The 21,384-nt window shown below is 44.6% G+C and overlaps 1 protein-coding gene across 1 annotated transcript in view; it reads left to right on the top strand.

Moving 5' to 3' along the window:
• Positions 1-15,033: 15,033 nt before the first annotated feature.
• Positions 15,034-21,384, top strand: part of CDK14 (cyclin dependent kinase 14) — a 238,452-nt gene continuing 232,101 nt past the window's right edge. Inside the window, exons 1-2 of the mRNA XM_042817068.1 lie at positions 15,034-15,158; positions 20,520-20,551. Coding sequence (XP_042673002.1) covers positions 15,068-15,158; positions 20,520-20,551 — 123 coding nt within the window. The 5' untranslated portion in view covers positions 15,034-15,067. The remainder of the gene's footprint in view (positions 15,159-20,519; positions 20,552-21,384) is intronic.

The raw sequence follows: 21,384 nt of genomic DNA, 5'->3' as shown, positions 1-21,384 counted from the left end.
TTTACTGTGATCATTGGAGGAGTTAATTGGATGGAACATATTCTTACTTCAGTATTTTAACTGAAGCCTCTGAGCTCTCCTGTACGTATTTCTTATTTTTACAGGGCTGCTGGATTTGGTTTATCAGCAGAAAGGTTACTAGTCTTTGTGTTTTAGTGTAGTCACAAGAAATAGGGAAAACAGCTGTAAAAAGAGCTAACAGCCTATCTTTGGTTTTCAGCTGTGTGAACAGTGGCATTTATCATTTTCAATGATAAGTTTCCTCTCCTTCAGGCTTTTTAATAGGAAAAGAGATGCAGCATACAAACAGAATGAAGATAGCACAAACTCTGAGAGCTAGAATGCCTCTGGATTTTGTTTTTTTTTTTTTTTTTTTTTTTTAAGTATCTTCTTGGCATCAGACATCCATATGTAGTTTTCACTGCCTGTCCTTTTAAAAAAAATCAGCGTGCTAAACTTCAGTTTATTATTACACCAAGGATGTGCCTGAGCATTGTAGCCAACCTGCACGCTAAGTAGTGTCCTGCTATGGCTATAGGATGCCACTAGTAGAACTGCTGAATGTGCAGTTCTTTAGATTTTCTCTTGATCCAGGTGTGAAAGCAGCAGCTAGCATGTGCTTCTTCCCCTCTTCTTTCCTTGTGTCAGGGATCTGCTGGGTAAAGAGGCTCTGAGAGGATGTGGTAAGGAGATGATTGAGGGAGTGGGGGTGTCAGTCTGGGAGACAGTGATGATGGCAGCAGTGGCGAACAACTGCACTCCTTGCCTGCATCTGAGCTTCATAGCCTTTGGTTTGGGGCTGCAGGCAGCTCTGACTGCTCTGCTGCAAATTGAGGATCCAGGAGGTTGTGTGTGTGGAGGGTGCATAAGGGATGTTACTGTGCTCAGTAGGGAAACCATCAGGTCAAAAGAAGGGTATTTCCTTTTGCACATCTTAGATGAAGTTGCTTGTGTTACATGTCCTGTCAAATCAAAATGCTGAGCTCTCCTGAGTTGCTCTATTATAGAATCATAGAATCACCAAAGTTGGAGGAGACCTCCAAGATCATCCAGTCCAACCATCCATAATACCACCAATACTTCCCCACTGAACCATGTCCCTCAGTGCATCATCTAACATTCAGATATTCTCAGGTTGATTCAACCAGGCTTACTGTGCACAGGAAGTGTCATTAAAAATGCAGAGCTTTCCTGACCTAGCTTACATATTTCACAAAGAAAATGTTTAGTGGTGTCTTATGTGAGCTTGACTAAAACAGGAGGGGCAGAAGGTAAGTCCATACCTAGAGAAAACTGCCATCAGATTTCAGCAGTTTCAATTTATTTGTCTTCTGCTGGAAGTCTGGATCACTGGTATAAATTGCTAATCAAATGTTGGAGTGAATTTTCTCTTGCTGGTATGGCAAGCCCTACCCAACAAGAAAATGCAAGAGAGCAGAGTTTTTGAGCTGTCGCTCTGAGTCAAGTGCTTGCTTGGCAGATAAATGGGTAATGGAGAAAGCAAAGTCACTTTGAGAACCACCTAAGCTTGCATCTGTATGTGTGTTAACATGATAAAGTTAGATGCAGGATGAAGATAAAGCCATTGGCAGCACATCCAGAGCTGTTTTCTTTTTTTAATTTTGACCTTCAGTTCACTCTGCAGAGAGCTGTCAACTAGAAGCATAGCAGAAGTGGTCGGGAAATGTTTAATTATCTCAAGTTGAGATGGATTTTCTTAGCACTGCTCCTGTCAGAGTTCCTGAGCTTAACTGCAGCTCTGACCTGCACCTCCAGGACGACCTTTCCTGTACCCTCAGTGCCACCTGCCTTGGAGCAGCGCTGAGCACTTGGTGTTCTCGAAGCAGCCCTGGTTACTTATTTCCCAAGCAGCAGTTAGGTATGACACACACACACATCACTTTTGCCCTCAAGAAAAAAAGGCTATCAAGCTCTCATTACTTTTTCCTTTCTATCATTGTGGCAATTCTTAACTCTTTATAACTGGATGACCTCTGAAGTTCTCAGCTCTGGTAACCAGGGCTTGCAACTTTACAGGGTGTGAGAATCTTTAAGATGACAGTTTCATCTATTGCATTTCAAATGTAACAACATTTTCTTCAATGTTCTAGTGGTCTTCCTGTATGTTTTTCTTGAATTCCGCAGTCACAATCACAGGAGCATGAACTCAGATTAGTGGAGCAATGGACAAAGGCGATAGGTGTGGAAGAGTTCCCAATGGGAAATCCTGCCTCCCTGACCTGCTGCAGTCTGAGGAAGGTGTCAGTGAGCGTTTTGATAAAACCAATCTTCTTGACTGGGTTTTCAAAAAGCCTTTCACAGTACTGTACACCAGAGACTACTGAAGGAATATCAGGCTCAGAAATGAAGCGTACAAACTGAAGGGCATCTGGTGTTCTTCGCTGCAGGGGCTGTTAAAAGGACCTCGTGTCCCCTGTGACTTCGTTAATGGAGTCGTGAATCAGGGATGGTATGAGGGGAATGTCCCTGTGGCTGTCCTGGCTCATTGCAGGGGAGTTGCTCTGCATGACCTTTATAGGCCCGTTCCAACTCCTAACAATTCTGTGGATAGTTGGTTCAATGTGGTTTTCCCCTTAAAAACAGCAATTCCCTTTGTCACTGTTTTTTCATCATTTTTATTCATAAGCACTGAATTTCTAATTTCAAAAAGCCATGTTTAGTGGCAGGACTGTCCCTGTTGCAACAGCCCAGGGAAGGGCTGCAGTGCTTCGTTTAAGCAGAGCCAGCAGAGTAAGCTCTGCCCTTTGCCTCATTTTGGGATGCCAGTTGCTGGTACAGCCTTTACGAACAATGGATTTCAGACTTCATGCTCTCAGCTGTGCCACTGGGCTGTACCTCATGGATGATCTCTCTCCTCCTGTCTGAAGCTATTTGTGCAAGAGGCAGAGATGATCCCTTTTGCTATGCAGAGTTAACTTTAGTCTGTGCATGGTAGGATAATGCTAACTGGTGGGAAAGTCTTCAAAGCCAGAGCAGAACCCAGAGCCTAGAGATAGGAACAGCTACAAAACATAAAAACCTTATCATCTGCTGTATCTTCATCAGTTAAGGTAAGTATGGTTAGGTTGAGATTGTACTTGATGATCTTGAAGGTCTTTTCCAACCTGAGCAATTCTATGATTCTGTGACCCCAATCTCTTCTCATCTCTTAAGACAAAGTAATCCTTTCAGTTGTGCTGAACTTGAATTTTTCTGCCACACATTGGTAGAACTGACTTGTAACTACCATTCCCATCTGAGAAATATAATAAAAAAACCGTGTTTATGATAAAACACACCTGGGTTTCTGTGCAAAGCCATGGGAAAATGGAAGTGGGGTCTTCAGGACTGTCCTGGTTCTGAGCCAGTCCTTTCACTGAGTGCAAAATGCAATGGTTGGCCAAAGCTACTGACCTCAAACTGGCAATGGAAGGGTTGGGTGCAGAAAAGTCCTGTTGCAGAACTTTCTCATCCCTCAAAATTGAAAAAAGAGAGGAAGGTATGGTGCAAAACACTTTTTTTTTTCTGTGGATTCTCGAGGCTCCTCCTCCTCCTTTCAGCAGGCTTATCCTCTGGTTCTGGGCTGTGATGCCCTCTGCCCAGTACTCAGCTCTGGGCTTCATCACTCTGTGTGATCTCATTTTTATTACACAACTTGCCGTAGTTCTAGTTAGTCACCCTGTGTTTCTATAATTGGTGTGAAAACCCTAATCACCCAATTAGGATGTGTAATGATATTGTAAAAATCCTATTAAACTGAGTGGAGGAATATTTTTAAAAGCTTTTAATAGGAATCTCTAGACATGATAGTAAAAGAAAGAGGACAGATACATGAGGTTTATTACGTGCTGATAACATGGTGCTTTCTAAATTAAACTTGAAAGAACGATATCCACTTTACTAATGTAATTACAAAAAATTATCAGAATATAATGAATAAATTAAAAATGTTATCTATACAGTATGTTATCGGTCTAATTCTCAGGACAAGAATTTAGGCTCTCACTTTCATGTTGTTGTGACATTCAAAATACTTCTGGACCCCTTAGTCTGTGCTGCAATCAGATTTAGATCCCTGGAGGTAAGAGTCTCCTTGTTTCCATTTGAAAGAATGCATGAATTCACAGTATGTTTGCAGTCGCGTATTCCTGGATTTGGCACCCAAAGTTCTAAATTTGTCTCTCTTGGGGAATAAAATCAGAGTTTAAAAAGTACTGGGGAGAAGGGAGGAGCAAACAAATGACTGTATTTGACTCCTTTTTCTTGCCTATACAGCAAGAAAAGATGAAAATTACCCACTTTTTGGGGGGAGTCTTGCATTGGGCATTCATTTTCAGCTGAATTTGTTCCTGACCTGGCCTACTGAGCATCCATCAAGTGTCAGAGCCTAGCCATGGTGCAAGGAGCAGGGCGTGCAGCCAGGGGTGGTGCAGGGGGTCTGAAACTGCCTGTCAGCAGCTGCAGGGAGGAGATGTGGCGTGGAGCTGCCCGAAGAAAAGCACTATGCTGCTTCCATTTTAGTTTATGTGGGAAAACTTTGTTCAAAATTCAAGTTGAAACGTTTTTCAACTTGAAAAAAAAAGTAGGAATATATAAATTTGTCAAATATACATCATTATATCAGTCGGAGAAGGTATTTAATACCCTGGGTCTGGGCACCAGCAGATCGGATCAGATGGCTCTGTGATGGATTTGGATCTTGGATATGATGAAGTAGTTCTACAGTGTTGGTTTTAATCATTGCACTGGTTATTACTTTTCTTAAATGAGCGTCACAAGGGAACTGCCGTTCGAAGGAGTTCAAAATTAGATTAGGATGTGAAGCAAAAAAGGAGCCATAAATCCTATGTCTTTTATTACAAATTTCCTTCCTGGCATTCTTTTTGGTACAGCAAATAGGTTTTTAAAAGTTTCATTTTTTCATTGTATGCCCTGTTTGCATCACATGATGAACTGCTACTGTAAAATACAGATACATGACCTCAGTCCAATTAAGACAAAAGTATACTTAATGAAGGACTCTACTGAAGCATCACACAGCATACCTCAGGAGCTGGGACTTGCAATGAGAAAGGAAGTACTGGCCATCTGTCTGATGTGTTCTGAACCAGGAAAGCAAACCTTGTCAAGTTGTTCTTGGAAGAGCCATGAAACACAACTGCTAGCTCACTTATTGTGGGAGCTGCTCAGGTGGGCAGGATATGCAGGCTGAGCTGTTTGTCATTACTGAGACAATGTTCCTGTTGACACCAAACATAGGCCATGAATCACAGCATCTGAGTTTTGTGTCTGAAATGACAGATGATCTTTGACAGCTCTGCACCACTAGGTCACTGATTAGTGCTTCCAAGGCCAACCTCTAATCCTCAGTGTAAAAGTAGAAAACCATGGAACAGTGCTGCACAACAGTGATTCTATTAATAAACAATAAAAAAAGCACATTTAGACACCATCTCCCCAAACTGGACTTGGTTAAATGAAAAAATTTCCTTACAGAAGGAAGATGCCTCGTATCCAGAAGTGCAGAATCCGAGGAACACTTTTAATGTTGCAAGAGGTTTGTGAAGTTGCTGGGGAAGGGTCCTCCTGGCTTGTAGCTGCACTAGGACACTACAGCACTGCTGTTTGGGAGTCCAAAAGGATCTGCAGCCAGGAGAGCCAGCATCAGGAGCACCGCTGTGCACTCACACCCTCATCCTGCAGGACATGCATAGTGGCCTAAGAGGACAGATTCTACTGGGGACTTTCTTTTTTCCACTGATAGAGAGAAACTGAAGACACGTTTTTGATCCCTGAAGGACTGTTTCTTTCACTTCCTAACCTGTTTTCTCCTGAAGAACACCCATTATGTATTCCCTTCTCTTCTGTGTGACGGTCATTTGTTTTTCTCTGGTGTTGCTATAGTACCTGTAGGAGGACATGTGTTAATTCTGATTTATTGGATTTCCATGTCCTTTCTAAATTGAGAAACAGAGCATTAAAGTTTCATACAATATAATGTTCTTCCATTGCAAAGTAGCTATCTATGAACTGGAGAAGCCAGGTGAAAAGGTGGGTTTGAGGCAATATAGATTTTGTTCCATTTAATTGGGGTGGAGTAATGGGGGCATAAGTTCACCTCCGTTGGGATCCTTGAAGCACAAAATGCAATTATGAGGGCCTTGTTTTTTCAGCTCAGGTAGAAGGAATTGTCAGGGACTTTCCACAGGACTCTATAGCCCTCAGATATTTTTCTGAAAGTCATTTTTCTTAGCAGAGATTCTATCAAGCAAAGCTTTCACCAGAAAAAAAAAATAAAAAAATTATAGGGAACTTGTCTTGGGAATAACTCCCCAGGGACCTTTTTCCTTGGGTATGTGCATTTATTTATATGATGTACGTCTTTTTATAAATCTTAGAGATTTGACCATCCTGAATGATTGTGAGTGCAAGGGGATTTTCAGAAATATCATAAATACTTTGGCAAGTAGTGTGGGACTACTTACTTTCTAAACACTTACCATACTAACTAAATCACCATGAAAGCCCCATCCACTCTGTTACATTTTATAGATGTGTCCTTATATGGGAGAAGCAGAATATGAAATCTGGAAAATTGCATACAAATGGTCATCTGATCGAACTCCTCTGCAACAAACAGGGACACCTACAGCTACATCAGGCGCTCGGAGCTCCATCCAACCTGACCTTGACTGTCCTTAGGGATGGGCCATCAATCAGCCCTATGCACAACCTGTGCCAGTGCCTCACCGCCCTCACTGATGGCATAACATGAATGTACACTAGGCTTGAAATTTGTTCTGAGATTTAATCTTTAAACCTCAGTAACATAAATAATGAAAAGTTATAAACTTTGAATAAAGTGAAATTGAGTTGCAATGCTGCAGATGTTCTGGGATTGATCCATTACTGATGTAAGCAGTAATAATCCATGTTTACATAGATCAACAACAGTAATGAATTTCCTCATCAAAATCCTAAGACCTCCATATTAAGTTCTGGAATCACCATGTGTTCCTGCCAGCAGCTTTACAGGGATGACTCAGGTCTTCCTCTCTGTGCCAGACTGACCTCCTTCTGATTAGATTTCTGCCCTCTTCTCTTGTCAGTTCCTCCTGCACATCCAGCCTAATGGTTTCAGACTGCTACTTTTCCCTTGCTGGCTACCACCTGGCCCACCTCTTTCCAGTCTCCTGCCGTGGAGAGCTGGTCAGCCCCTTGTGTTTGGGAGCATGCCCTCCACCCAACATCTCCCTGTAATATTCACTCTTCCTTTCCAACACCCACGTAGGACTGCATATTTTAACAGGCTCTCCCAAGAGTCAGCAGCATCACAGTGAGTCCACCACAGTGCATGGTTGGTGAGCCAGTGCCCAGGCAATGAGCAAAATGGACTCAGCAGAGAATGCAATAAACTGTGACACCATTAATTCTAACATAGATGCTCTCTGCTATGAATAGTTGCTTGCTGGTTTGCTTTTAAAGACACTTCATTAAAATAATTTGTGTTGTTCCTTGGCTTGTAGGTCAGCCAACATGAGTTTTCACCGTGCTGTACTGACAGGACTGTCATGAGTCTCATAATTAGTTGCTATGCCTGGAGTTTGTCACAACTTTAATAAAATGACTTGGGCCTTTTCCTCCTAATTTTTGAGGAGGTCTCACCTTTTAGCACTTAATCAATGTTTTGTTTAAAAAAAATTGTAAAGTGTTATTTTCACAAAGGCCCAGACTCTCTAAATCTGGCAGCTCCTTCTTGTCCAGTGTGGCTTTTTCCCTGTCTCCACACAGCTAAAATCCACTTCACCTCACAGGCTGGCTGCCACAAGCTCCCGCCATTCTGTTTTGAGAAATGTTTTCTAACCATTGCCTAAATCCTGATTTGTAGGCCACAGACCCACTTATCATCCTGTGTTTTTATTTCTCCCTTTGTTTTGTGCTGCTGCCTCTTTCTATTGCAGGGACTACATTAAATATCCCCTCCTTTTCTTCCCTCCTAAAGATTTTAATAACTTACTTCCGTGCACTTCTCTATTCCTGCTACTGCATCAACTTCTTCCTCTAATTAGCGTCACCAGCACTTTTTGGCTGAATTTTCCTTAGGATGTTGTCTTTATGCTTCTCATAACTCCTGGAAGTAGGTCCCGGAAGAAAGAGACACAGTACCTCTCTTTAATCTTCCTCAAACCTCTCTTTTTTTTTTCTTTTTACTGGGAAATATATTCCACAGTGGCCAATTTGCTGTGCCTTGTGCTTGTGACTCATGTTGTACCATTCTCCATCTATCACTGTAAATCTCATTTTTGCAACAGTCTCTGTATCTGCACGACCTGCATGGACTCACTTAGTCCATAAAGGTCCCTGAACAACCAGGGTCTGGAACTGCTGCTGCAGTACAAGGAATGCCTGGACTGAGAGCTCTGAAGCACTTAATTTTGTACTCAGTACTTAATGTTGTGCAGTGCTTTGTTACCACAGTGATTGGAACTAAATAAAACTAAATGAAAGATTCAGTTTCCAAAACCTTTTTCTGAGCAGAGTGGCATGTGGGCTGGACTGTTTTTCACTAGTTTAGGTGATGATTTTGAGATGGAGTAGAGTGTAAACACCAAACCTGAGGAAAGAACAAATGATGTTTGAATGCATGCCTGAAATCCATCTGCGTTTTACTGTTAAGAAGGCAGATCTCCATTTTGACATAACAGCCTTTCAGGTATAACCCCAGCAAATGTTTTGTGTTATTTTGGGGAGAAGTTTTCTCTCCATGGGAGTTAACATTCCTGTTATGCTTTCTGCTACAGATCTGAGCAGGCCAAGAAGGCACAGAGAGCACTGAATAATCAGAATCCATCCAATGTGCTATTTCTCTAACACATCTAGTCTAAATAATAGGAATTGCAAATGACCAAAATGTATCAAAAATTGGAAAAAAAAATTGCAAAAACGAAGCAAAAAAATGTTGCAGAGATCTGAGAAATAAAGTAGGGTTAATCTTTCAACCTTTTACGATATCAGCATACGTGTTTCTAATTTTGTGTGTAAAATGTCACACACAATTAGCTTAAATATCCACACTCACAATTAGCTTGGCTTGTGTGCCTATATGTTTTCTAAAGCACTGATAACTTATGAGAGGATCCTTGCCCATGAGAAATCTCTTCTGGTGTATACTCCAAGCTCTGTATTTTCCCAGCCAGTCAATTGAGTTTTGTGTGCACAGGTGTGCAATCTCCAAGGTGTACGAACAGAGCTGTAGTTCTGATATCAGAGGCTTTGCTGCGATGAAAAGCAGTGGTGTTCCTGTAAACACCCTTCATCCAATATTTACGACAAAATGACGTGATTCACACATGCTGTTTGAGAGCATCTAAATGGATCGCCCTCAGTGCTCCTGCTGTTTCATTTTGCATCACTGTCATTATGAGGGTATTTGTTGAACACTTCGGTGACTTCAAAGCTTCAGGATCTGATATCACAGTGGCTGAGGCCATTACATTTGGAATATCATTTTCTCTCTTATGAGACCTTTACCAAGATGGCAAAAGAAAATGGGCTCATTAAAAGTTTTTCCACTTATTTTACAGGAACAACACTGGGCATTACTGCTGTGTTGCTAGGTAGGCAGGCAATCTTAAACTGGAAGGCAGCTCAGCACATGAATGCTTGCAAACCCAATGTACGTATGCTTGTTTGGCAGAATCTCTGAGATCACAGTTTATCCAGCAGCACTCACCGTAGAAGCTTAACATTTATAATTGGTGCTTACATTACTTTATTGGTTTGAAGCATGTCGTTTTCTGATGTGTAGTCTGTGATTTTTCTCTCTCCACTCTTCATCCCTGTTGTAATCTCCCTCCATCTGTGTGTACTGACACTACCTGAGATGGAATTAATTTTCTTCCCAGTTATCTTGTGTGGTGCAGTGGTTTAGACCTGTGGCCAAAACAATCACAATAGCACCAGCTCAGACCAGTGTTACAGCTATTGCTGAGCAGGGACTGCACAGTGACAAGATCTTCTCTGGTGGTCAGTGCCTTGGCCCAGTGGATGGATTGCGGATGGGCAGAAAGCTGAGAGAAGGCATGAGGAACCAGTTGAGCCAAACTAATGAAGGAGCTAATCCATGCCATACAACATCACGATTGGCAATAAAACAGGAAGGAAAAGGGTTTGGGTAGGTTAGCCACCTTTTGACTGGGAGTTGGCTGGGCACTGATCTATCTGTGGGAGCTGTGAGCAATTGCCTCTGCATTATTCTTCCTTCCTTTCTTCCTTTCTTCCTTTCTTCCTTTCTTCCTTTCTTTCTCCCTTTCTCCCTTTCTCCCTTTCTTTCTCCCTTTCTTTCTCCCTTTCTCTCTTTCCCTCTCTCTCTATCTCATTATTTCTCTCCACCTCTCCTTTCCTTACTAAAGTACACTGCATTTTCTTGCTTCTGCCCTTACTTTTCTCCACCCACTGGGGGTGATGAAATGGTGAGTGATCAGCTGTGTGGTGCTTGTCTGCCCACTGGGATTAACCCACAACACAGTGTGATGAAAGTACACTCACTTATGCCAGGAGGGAGCTGCCTAAAGTGTAAGAACTGTACCTACATAGGAACGTCAGAGCTGAGATGCCATGTTACACCTACAGTCATTCCACCTCTAATGTGAGTGTAAGGGCAGAGCAAAGTAGAAAGCGACTCCACACAGCAGTACGTGAAACAAATTGACCACTAGGGGGTACTGGAGAAGTAAACTGGTGGTTCGGGGGGTCACCCCCAGCCAACAGCCCGTCACCGATCCAAGGGAAAACAAACTTTCCACTGCGCCTTTGGAGCTACGCGAGCCATAACTCATCACCTCCTAACCTGGGGAGCAAGGACTGACAACAGCCATCAGGCTTGAGATGTAACATCTGAGCCTGTGTGCCCTCCGTTTATCATCTGGGATGCTCTGAATACAAACAGGGTATGTTTCCACAGGTTCATAAAAGCTGTGATTTAATAACAGCCACCAAAAGGCAATACATAATATGTTAGCTCTGAGAAGTTTTTGGGGGGAACAACTTATGATGTGGATATAGGTAACACAGGTACTGTGTTGTCGCTGAAGTTTAATTTTTGTCACTAACACGTTTTGTTAGCAGAGCTTAAAGGTCACATCCCTGAGGATACGGCACCGTTTGTGTGAGCGAGCTTGGCAGTCTCTTCGCATAACAGCCATCATGAGCTGGGTGTTGCTAGAGGACAAGTGAAAGTGAGATTGCAGTGGTGGGGGGGACCAGGGGCTGTTTTGTGGCCTTACATCCATCTTCATCACAGGAGGGTCACTGAGGAATTGCTGTGTCAGCAAGTAACACAGCTCTGAGCCTACAGTCCCACCCACTGCAGCAGGGAGAGCTTCTCAAGGTGAGCAGGCCAGCAAACGAAAGCTGGCCAAGGAGGTTTGTGGAGACTGCTTCCTCTGGCAGCCACCTCCTGATGAGGCTGTGTTTTCCCTGGAGGAGTCACACCCTGCAGTCCTGCCCTCTCCTCTCGCTCCTTCCCAGCAGAGCCCTGCTGCCTGTTGTGGGCAGTGAGCTCAAGAGGAGGGCTGGCTTCCCAGCATGGCACACTGTGCATCCAGAGCTTCAAATTACTCACTGCCCCTTCCATGAACACCCACTGCCTGTTCATGGTTTCTGGGTTATGATTTTTCAGGTTTTTGAAATTTCACCCCCTGACCCTGCTTCAATAGAGCAGGACTGCAACTTACGCACGCTGCCTTTTAGTGTCCCTACGGAAAAATGCCAGGGTTTGGGTGTGGGGAGAGCTGAGAGAGCTCAGACCGTGCAATGACTTTACGAATCCAAACAGCCAGTGCCTGAGAGCTGGCAGATGCACAGCGCTGCATTACCCTGTGAGCCACCACCTGCACCATGTGCTGCAGATTTGTTTTTTGGCATCTTATTTTACCCTGCAACTAATGAACTGGGTGACTGTGGCCACCCTATCTATATCCGGAAAGGAGATTTCTGCCATTCCACATACTCCAGACCCATTATCATGCTGTTTATAGTTTTAAACAATATGTTAGTTTACACAATAATAAACAAACTGCCTACCCTGCTGCCTCCTCTCCTCCAGAAATAACAAACCCAACCCACACCTCAGTGCAGAACGTTCAGACAATGAGGCTCACTGCCCTACGTGATGCATGGAGCCAAATACTTCCCGTTGCCCAACCTGCAATTGATAGCTTGCCAAATATTGGACTTGATAATCCTTACATTTTCAGCCTGATTCCACTCATCTCAGTGGCAGTGACAGAGGTCAAGGCTCACAGTGAATTCTTAGTAAAGACAGCAAGGAAAGATGGGAATCATGAAGTAAGAGTAAGCGGGCTTTTATCTAGGGTGTATCTTTGGGGAATTGATGTGAAAAAGGATGCTTTAAATAAAGTGCCTGGCTTTTTATATTGCAGCTGTCCCATTAAATGCAAACGTGCTTTAACTCCATGCAATGCTCATGGAAGAAGGTGACCAACAGCAATGTGCTTTAGCATTTTGTTCATGTGCATTTTCTTATGCCACATATTACAAGACTTCAACATAGAAAACAGAGGTGAAAACTTGCCCCTACAAGGAAGCAAAATGTCATCAGTATAATAGCTGCTATCTCTGTGGTCTGCTAATTACGTCTTTCTGCCTTGCTGGCTTCCTGAGATGGGTGGTGGAAATACAGAAGAAGAAAAATAACCACCAACTTCTGAACTTGATCAAAGCTACAAAAGTGATTTCACATGCTTGAATCCAATGAATTTTCAGCATGAGTGCCTTTGGAAATAGAGAAGGTTTGGGTGGGAGAAAGAACAAAGAGGGGCTCCAGCACACATTTCTGTCAAGTGGAAACCACAGAGGGAAGAATAACAGAGCTGCAGTGCACAGCATGAAGGTTTCTGCACAGCTTCAAGCTCGTCCTCTCTGGTTGTGCACATCTGTGCAATGTCTCTGCGGACTGAGATTGTACCATTTTCAGCAGACAAGGACTGGGTTTCTCTGGCTGGCACCACGCTGATGTCTAATTTAGACAAAATTTTTCTTGATTTAAAAGAGCTTGACATGCACTCATAGATTACTCCCAAGCAGCTGTAAAGCCAGACACTTGTCAGGAATTCTGAGTGCTACACAGTCACAGAAAGCAAAGCGCACTGTGGCTCTTCTGGCAGAGGCTTGACTTTATGAGTTATAGCTTACCTAGAAGCACGGGGAAAAATGGGAATGTTGTTCCAAATTCACTAGGTGCTAGAAGCATTGGCTCATGTTGGTAAGACAGCATCTGTCAGTTAAGCATACTTAATTACAAGTTCCTCAGAAACTCTATCCCTAATTGCCCAAAGACAGCCACAGATTGAATTAGGGCAGTGTTCGTGCAAGTCTCTGCTGGGCAGCACGGCCCCCGGCATGAGTTATATGCACAGGGAGTGGAAGAGCTTGAATGCTCAGCGTTTGCTTCTGGACCAGAATATGTGTTTTGTGCTGATGGCATTTTCCTCTTCACCCAGAGGAGTACTCACAAATACTAGCACCAGATGTAAGCAGAGATCAAACTCTTTGACTGTTATTAAGGACTTAAATGTCATCTTTCATACTGCTGAATGAAACATCCTGAAGTGCTTGTGTCCTCCCAGTCCCTTGTCTGTTTCTTCTTAATTTTTTACACTTATATTCCTGTATTCCTCTCTTCAGTGTTTCAATTCCCAATGCCACCATTTTTTTCCATAATACAACATACCCAACATGAAATCAGGATTTTAGCTTCTGCTTCAAAGATGCTAAGAAAGTCAGTAGGACTCACACCTCTGAAAGCCTTTCTATCAAGCTATAGATTCAGGGTTTGTGCACAGGCTGTCCTACAACCTTCTGCACAGCTCTATGGTGGGACACTTTGCCATGACCTGGCACATCACAAAAGCACATACACAGCAGATAGCAATGTTACTCCTAGGAAGGCCTCACGTTGTCCCCTCATTTGCCATCTCTGTGACAGACAGGTCTGATCCCAAATTGTTCACAATTGCAGATGGCTCAGATCCAGCCCACATAAATGCCTGTCTAGACAAATGTGCTTTTAAAATTGAGTTAGCCACTCTGAGCTGGGGCACAAATTAATCCTGCAAATTGTGTTAACTGGCCTCATTATGCCCAAGTTCATTTTAACCGGATAACATGCATTAAAACACCATTTGAAACGTGCAAACCTCAGTTTTAAAGCATGTTTGTTCTCAAAAAGTTCATGCTTTCTATTTTAGACCAGACACATATCCATCCTGATGGGTTAAACTGATTTATTTTACAGTAACGTTGGTTCAATCGAGTTAACAAGATCAAAAGCTCTCAGCGCTCATTAAGTCGCAGAGTATCACATCTGAGGGTGCCTTACCTGGCTGCATTTAGGGCCACAGACCAGGTGCCTTTCTCCCACAGCCACTCGAGCATCAGCCCAAAGCCAGGAGCTCCGTCAGGACGGTCGCCTCCTCGCACCGCCAACATAAAGATCTCACACCGCCCTTTAGGGCTCCGTCTGGGAGAGCAGCCTCCGGGCAGAGGGGGGAGGACGGCTCCGTTTGGGGGCACCTTGTGCCCGGCCCCCGCCTGTCCCAGAGCCCAGCGGCCCGGTGGGGCGGGGCGTGGTGGGACACCGCCCTGTAGGCGGTCCAGGGCCGCAGCCCGGCTCGGCTTCGCAGCCTCCGCGAGCAGGGCCGGTCGCCTCCTCCCTCCCTCCCTCCCTCCCTCCCGGCCACGGCGCGGGGCTCCTCCTCCTCCTTTCTCCGCCGGCTCCCTCCCTGCCTCCCCCCTTCCCTCCTCCCTTCTATCCGTCACCCCCTGGCCGCACTTTCCTTGCGCTGCTCCCGTTTGCACTTTACATCTCGCTCCTCCGGGGCAGCCCGGCGAGCGGTCGGGCCGGAGCTATGCGCCGTGCGGGGAGCGCAGCGGCTGCCGCGCCGTAGGGAGCCGTCCCCGGGCAGGGCCGGGGTGTCCCGCTGCAGGCGGCGGCTCCCGGGCAGGGCTCGCATTGCCGTCCCGCCTCGGGGCGGAGGGGCCCGCGATGTGCGACATGATAGACTCACAGTCCGCCGAGAAGATCAGCAGGATGAAAAAGTTGCGGAGAACTTTGTCGGAGAGCTTCAGCCGAATAGGTGAGGCCCGCGGCGCTGCCCGGCGTCCTGGGGGGAGCGCGGGGCTGAGGGGGGGGGTGCCGGGTAACAGCCTCTTGCGGGTACCGCTCGGGAAGATCGGCGTTTCCCTGCTGTGTGCTCGTGTGAGCGCTCAGCCCGTGATCGAGTTAGCCCGAAACAGTCTAGCAAAGTGAGAATGGGCATCGCCCAGCGCGCTGCCAAAGTGAAACCTCGAGAAAAATGCGGAGAAGCGAATTTGTTATTGTGTGGCTGCGGGTCTGGCCGCTTATTTTTCGTTCCGGCTGCGCATTCCTGTAAGTTGAGGCATGAGATGCTGAGGCTGATAGAGCCGGGTAGGAGACTGGGGAGGGCAGACAAAAGAAGTCAGTCTGTCATCGCCGCCGAGCCGTGCCGCGCAGCATCCCGAGGCAGCGATACTCACGGCGTCTCCCTGTGCCACCGCTTCGCGTTCGGCTTTGACACCGCTCGTTTCGCTCCGGGTTTTGTTGAGAACAATGCTAAAGAGTTCTGTCGCCTTCGGGTCCGTATTCCTGCCGACCCGGGGCGCGATGCTGGGTTTCATCCAGCGCCGGTTGGAGGCGTTGCTGCCGGCTGCCCGCAGCGGCGTGCTCAGAGCCGGGGAGCAGGGCGAGGTGCGAGGCGGCGGCGTGGGGCTGAGCTGGAGGCCGCAAAACCGGCGGGAAAGGCCCTGCCACAGCTTTGGCCCCGCGCTCACCCCGTCAGGGCAGGGCGCCGTCGGGCGCGTCTCTGCTCCCAGAGCCGCTCCGTCTGTATCTGAGCTGTGCTCCCTCGCAGCCCTGGCAGGTAATCGCACAACACGTGAAAACCTGTGATGTCCACGTAGTGGTGAGGCTGTGGCACGGGCTGCCCAGGGAGGTGGTGGGGCTGCCGTCCCTGGAGGTGTTCACAAAACTTGTGGATGTGGCGCTGAGGGACACGGTCAGCGGGCTCTGCGGGGTGAGTCAGTGGTTGGACTGGGTCATCTTAGAGGCCTTTCCAACTACAGTGATTCTGTGAACCTTTAGCTTGAATTGTAGGAGAGCATCTGACATCGGGTATGTTCCTCTGTTCGGTCCCACTGCTAGGTGGGTAAGACTGAAAACAGCTCATTCATGTTTGCAAAAGGATTTCAAAGGTGAATGTTTCAGTTCTGAAGTGGGTATTAAGTCACAGTTGCATGTCCCTCTGTTTCCATGTGAGAATATCTCTCACCAATATTCAATCTTACATCAGTTACAGGCATTTCACCAATTTGATTTTAAGAAGCCACCCAGGTGTTTGGCCTGTCACATGCTTGTGTGTACGTACAGACACACACAGCCTGGTGCAGATCTGTGGGCAGGCTTTGCCAAGTGGAAGTCATTAACAAAGACAACACTTTAAATGGAAGTGCTGTGTTACCATAGCAGAATCAGTCCCACTAATGCCTTCTTGGCACCATGACCTCTCTGAGTGCTAACTTTTGCATGTATTAGTGGCTTTCTCGAGTGATTGTCTCTTTTGGTTGCTTTAACTAATGAAATACTTCAGTTTCTGTGAGAGCTTTGGGCTGATTTAGGTGTCCACATTGTTGTACCTTCTGTGTACCAGGGCTCTTTGTGTGGTACCAGAGCTGTTTGCCTGTTGGGGCTGTTCTGTTGTTATGTCAGCAAAGCTGTTCCACCCACAGATGCTCCAGTAGTGTGAGCATCACGCTAATAAGTGCATGGTGAGCAAAAGCTCTGATTTATCAGATTGAGGTTTGAACTGAGCCCGCTCCCTGATAGCCACAGCCGCAGATAAGCTCAAGCAAAGTGAGCCTCTGTTCAAAACTCTCAGTTTGTGTACCAAGAAATGCTCAGGTGCGACACATGCTCCACTTCTGTTTTGAGATTAAAGAGAGGAAACCAAACCCTCAGTAGAGAAAGCTTTTACTTTTGTTACGCTGTTTTCACATCTCTTTTTGGCAGTTGGGCGCTCCTTGGTCAGGTCAGCAAGTGACTGAGTGAATCTGTATCTGATCTTCAGCTTTGTCAGTCACCCATTCCCTTATAATTTTTTATAAGCTTGTGATGGTCTTTTAGCTTTTTCTTGTAAATGTTTTCATAGGTTTAGGTACCCGGCAGCATTATGAACACTGGTGCTGGTGATGCAAAGTGATGGCATCTTCCTCTGCAGCAACAGAGGCATCTCGCTTAACTGGGCAGGGCAGCATGGGGCATCCCTCAGTGCTACTAGGTCTCAGCTGCTAAATACGATTCTTCTAGTCCTACAGAGCCCCTTAATTTTGATATCGGTATTCCCATTAGCCTCTTCAGTGAGAGTGGTGGAAGAGCTCAGAGTTGTCACTGGCAGTTTATTTTTGATAGAGCTTGTAAGTTAATAGCCAGTAACTGCCTTCAGGACCTCTTTCTCCCCACTGAGTGATTCTCTCTATTTGAGAAGATGAAAATCAGCAAGGAAACCAAATGCTGATTTTTATTATTATTTTTTCTTCTTTCCCAGTGTGCAACAGTATGCTTAGTAATGTTTGAAGCTATTTTCCAGAAGAATAAAACAATGAAATGTGGTGTGGAAGTTCGGGATATTCCCCCAGCATCTTCAAATGAAAGGGGTTAGCCTTAAAACCAGCTCAGTCATCCCCAGGGCACAGAAAAGAGCCATTATTCAGTACTAGTTATAGCCTTGAGCAGTCTTGGCCCATTTTCTTAACTTTGGTCTGATACATTTCAGCCACTGCATCCAGAAACTGGCAGAGGATGGTGGATATTTATCTGTATTATATATACTGCAAAATGCTGATCCAGCCCATAGCTGTTGGAGTTCCTGATACAGGAATTGTTTCTTTCAGCTTTATGAGCTGAAGAATGTGATGTGTGAAACTGTCTGCCTTGGCCTTCACCCTGAGCACTCGCCTTGTCCCATTTGCAGGCCTGGTAAAGGGTGGTACAGCACTGTGGGCTGCTGGAAGAAATGCATGTGGCCTTTTGTGCAAAGTTGAAGCAGGTATTCTGAAATTGGCAGGATGGCTTCTATTGCAGAATTATGAGTTCACAGTTCTGGAAGAATGAACTGTCTTTGCAACAAAGGCATCCCTTCACAGCTAGCAGGTTTCTGGTGATACAAGGAGTATCCCTCCTAAAATGTGGCGCATCTGGAAGAACTCACGTTGCTTGGAATCTGAACAATTTACAGAATTCTTTTTATTGATAAGTTCTTGGCAGTGCATCCCTTCTTATACAAACAGCCAAATTAGTTTACAAATAATCCTTTCCTTGCTTACATACATACAGTTGCCCGTACACACAAACACATGATACTGGATGTTAACCAACTCTGTGAGGCTGACTTGATTCACTGTTTCTTTTAGCATTTAAACCTTTATTAAGTTTGCTTCTTAGTTTTACCCTTTGATAATTATGTAATTAAAATAAATTACCAGTAATTTTATAGAATTACCATCATCTTGTAGTTATATAAAGAGTCCCTGGCTATGCGTCTGTTGGAGTGAGTATAGTACCAAACCATACTTTGAGATCCTTTCAGCTCATGCCATTTAACTTTTTTTCCTTATGCAATCTGTGTAGTCCAAGCCCAGCACCTGGCTGGGAAGGGCACAGCAGGCAAGAAGCCCTGCTGCAGTTGCTTAAAGGGCACAAAAGTTGTCCCTGGCAGCCCCCAGCCCCCCCCGCGCTGTGCTGCGCTACCCGCTCCTCACTGACACAAAGGTTATCTCCACCATCTCCTCTCTTGTACGCCCGCATAGCTCGCATACCTGAGGTAATGAGAAGTGCATTTGTAAACAGTTTATTATTATTATTATTATTTTAAAGTGGAGAGTAGAAGTAAAGACAAGCCAGAAATGTGCACAGATTCCCATTTCTTGTTCTGCTGAGAATTTTGTTGTTATCTGTTGTTTGGTTATTCCTGAAACGTTTTGGTCTTACGAAAGCTGTGAGTTTTGGTGCGGAACAACAGCTTGTCAGCGTGACCCAGGGGTGTCATAGACTGTATTTATAGCCTGTGTGTTGTCATTACCTGAGAGGTAAATTAAAAGAATTAAAAATGTGTACTTAAAAATGGTTCCACAAGTCTTTTTTTTTTTTTAATGTCCTGCCTCATAACTTTTGAGGGCATGGGATTGGCAGCCTGAAAATGCCTTGTCAGGCATTCACAACCATAAAAATCCATTTCATGGTAAAAATGTGCAGTCTGCCTGTCCAAACTTCTCAGCAAAGTCTCTCTTTTTTTCTCTCTCTCTCTCGATCATGAAATCTAGATGAGTAATCTCCAGCAATCTGAGCGAAGTCACTTTTTTGTGTCCTGAAGAAATGCCAGTATGAGAGCAAACAAAGGCTGGAACATGTGTGCTTTCCTGCAGAAGGAGAGCTGTGGTGTGTAGCTCACAGCCCTTGGCAGGGTTGCAGAGCTGCAGCACTGTCCTTTGGCAGTGCAGCATTCCCCTGCCTCAGTTACTCTGTGTTACAGCTGTGGCAGCCAGAGTTTTGTTTTTTATTGTTATTCTTTCTGTTTCATAGAACACAGGATGGCTTGGGCTAGAAAAGATGTTGAAGCCCACTCAGCCCCACTCTGTGCTGTGGGCAGGGCCACCCTCAGCAGATCAGGCTGCCCAGGGCCTGGCTCACGTTGAGCACCTCCGGGGAAATCTCTAATCCCTGAGCACAGGGTTTGGAAGGGATTCTGAAGGGAGAAGGAGCATGTAGAAGTGGAAACTACCCAGTCTAGATTTTCAGTGGTGCTGGGCACTGATGTAAAGACACCCAGTATGCTGAAGGATCAAAGTCATAAGGGCAGTGCTTGCTACAGCTTTAGAGCTACTTATGTCGTTCTTGCTGCAGCTGTTCACATGTGTTTGGAACTGTTTTCATACTTCCTTTTTTTGTTGGTTGTGTGCTAGTTGATAGGATAAGAAAAAAATCTCATGTGCTTTAATGAAATTAATATTGGAGGGGAGGGGGGAAGGCCTGCTACAACATCATACTGTAGTGCAAAGATGTATCCTTAGCAAAGAATATGTGGCTGGTTCATAGTGCTTTTGATGTATGAAGTTGTCAGGCTCTCAGGAAGGTATTTTCATGCTCACTAAGAATTAAAAGAAATGCGTGGACTTTTATTTTCCTTAACCTGGAAAGATAATATATTTCATAAATATGTAAATGTGGTTTCTTGGAAACATGCTGTGCAGTCCTACATACCATTTAGTTTCATATTTTGAGTGTAAAATTGTTATTCATGCCAGCATGTTCTTTTCTATTATAACAGGAAAGAGTTGCTCTGTTTTTCTCTTTCCTGGAGTTAGTTACTTTGTTCTCATTGAAATGCAGCACAGATAACTGTTTATTTTTTCCTTTTATTTTAAAGCCTTGAAGAAAGAAGACAGCAGCTTTGATGAGGTAGGTTAAATATCTACTTCACATAGTCCAGATATGCTTAGTATTTCTCACTTGTGCTCGGAGACCCACAGACAATAGTGTTACTAAATGCATATGTGTTAATGCATGCACACTGCTTGAACATGTGTTCATTTTGCAAATAACCACCAGATGAATTGGTTGGTTCAAGGCTCTGAATGGAATGCTTTTTTTTTTTTTTTTTTTTTTTTTGAATATAGTGAAACTGAATGTTGTGTGAAGTGTGCTCTTGTAGAACGGGTACATGCAGAGAAAAGGCGTATGTGGATAAAATACTTCATAGAACTTCACCTACAATAGTTGTCATAACTGTAGGTACGTAGACAATATCGTAATATAATTCCTCAGAGAACACTGTGTTAAGTGCTTCTGCATTTTATTGTCTTTGTGCTGGGTGCCTCAACTGAGGTAGATGCTGCCTCTGAAATGAGGCAAAAACAATAAACCCACAAACCCAACAGCTAGCTGGAATGCTAAGACTGGTACTTGATTATTCACGGAAGACATGCTTGGGGCTTGTCCAATCTGTAATATGATGCATGTGTTTGTTAAGTTGTAAAGTATACTGCTCACAGTTTATGCTTGCTTTTATTTATGATGAGTCTTGGAAGGTCTGGGTTGATGAGTGTTGTTCTGCAGCACAAGTTTACTCAGGAACGGGTGTAGATCTCGGTGTGGTAAGTTGTCAGTTGGTAGACAGTGCTTGCCTTGTACTTCTCTCCATCACTATGGCTGGAAACAAACAGTAATATTTTCATCTGTTGATATTACAGTTCTGCATGCAATGATCTTAAATCTTGGCTGATTGTAGTGAA

The sequence above is a fragment of the Centrocercus urophasianus genome, unplaced genomic scaffold (genome assembly GCF_019232065.1).
Source record: "Centrocercus urophasianus isolate 14NV4802_14NV808 unplaced genomic scaffold, USGS_Curo_1.0 seq_16, whole genome shotgun sequence".
Taxonomy (NCBI): domain Eukaryota; kingdom Metazoa; phylum Chordata; class Aves; order Galliformes; family Phasianidae; genus Centrocercus; species Centrocercus urophasianus.
The sequence above is the reverse complement of the archived record's forward strand: the minus strand, read 5'-3'. Positions and strand labels throughout refer to the sequence as shown.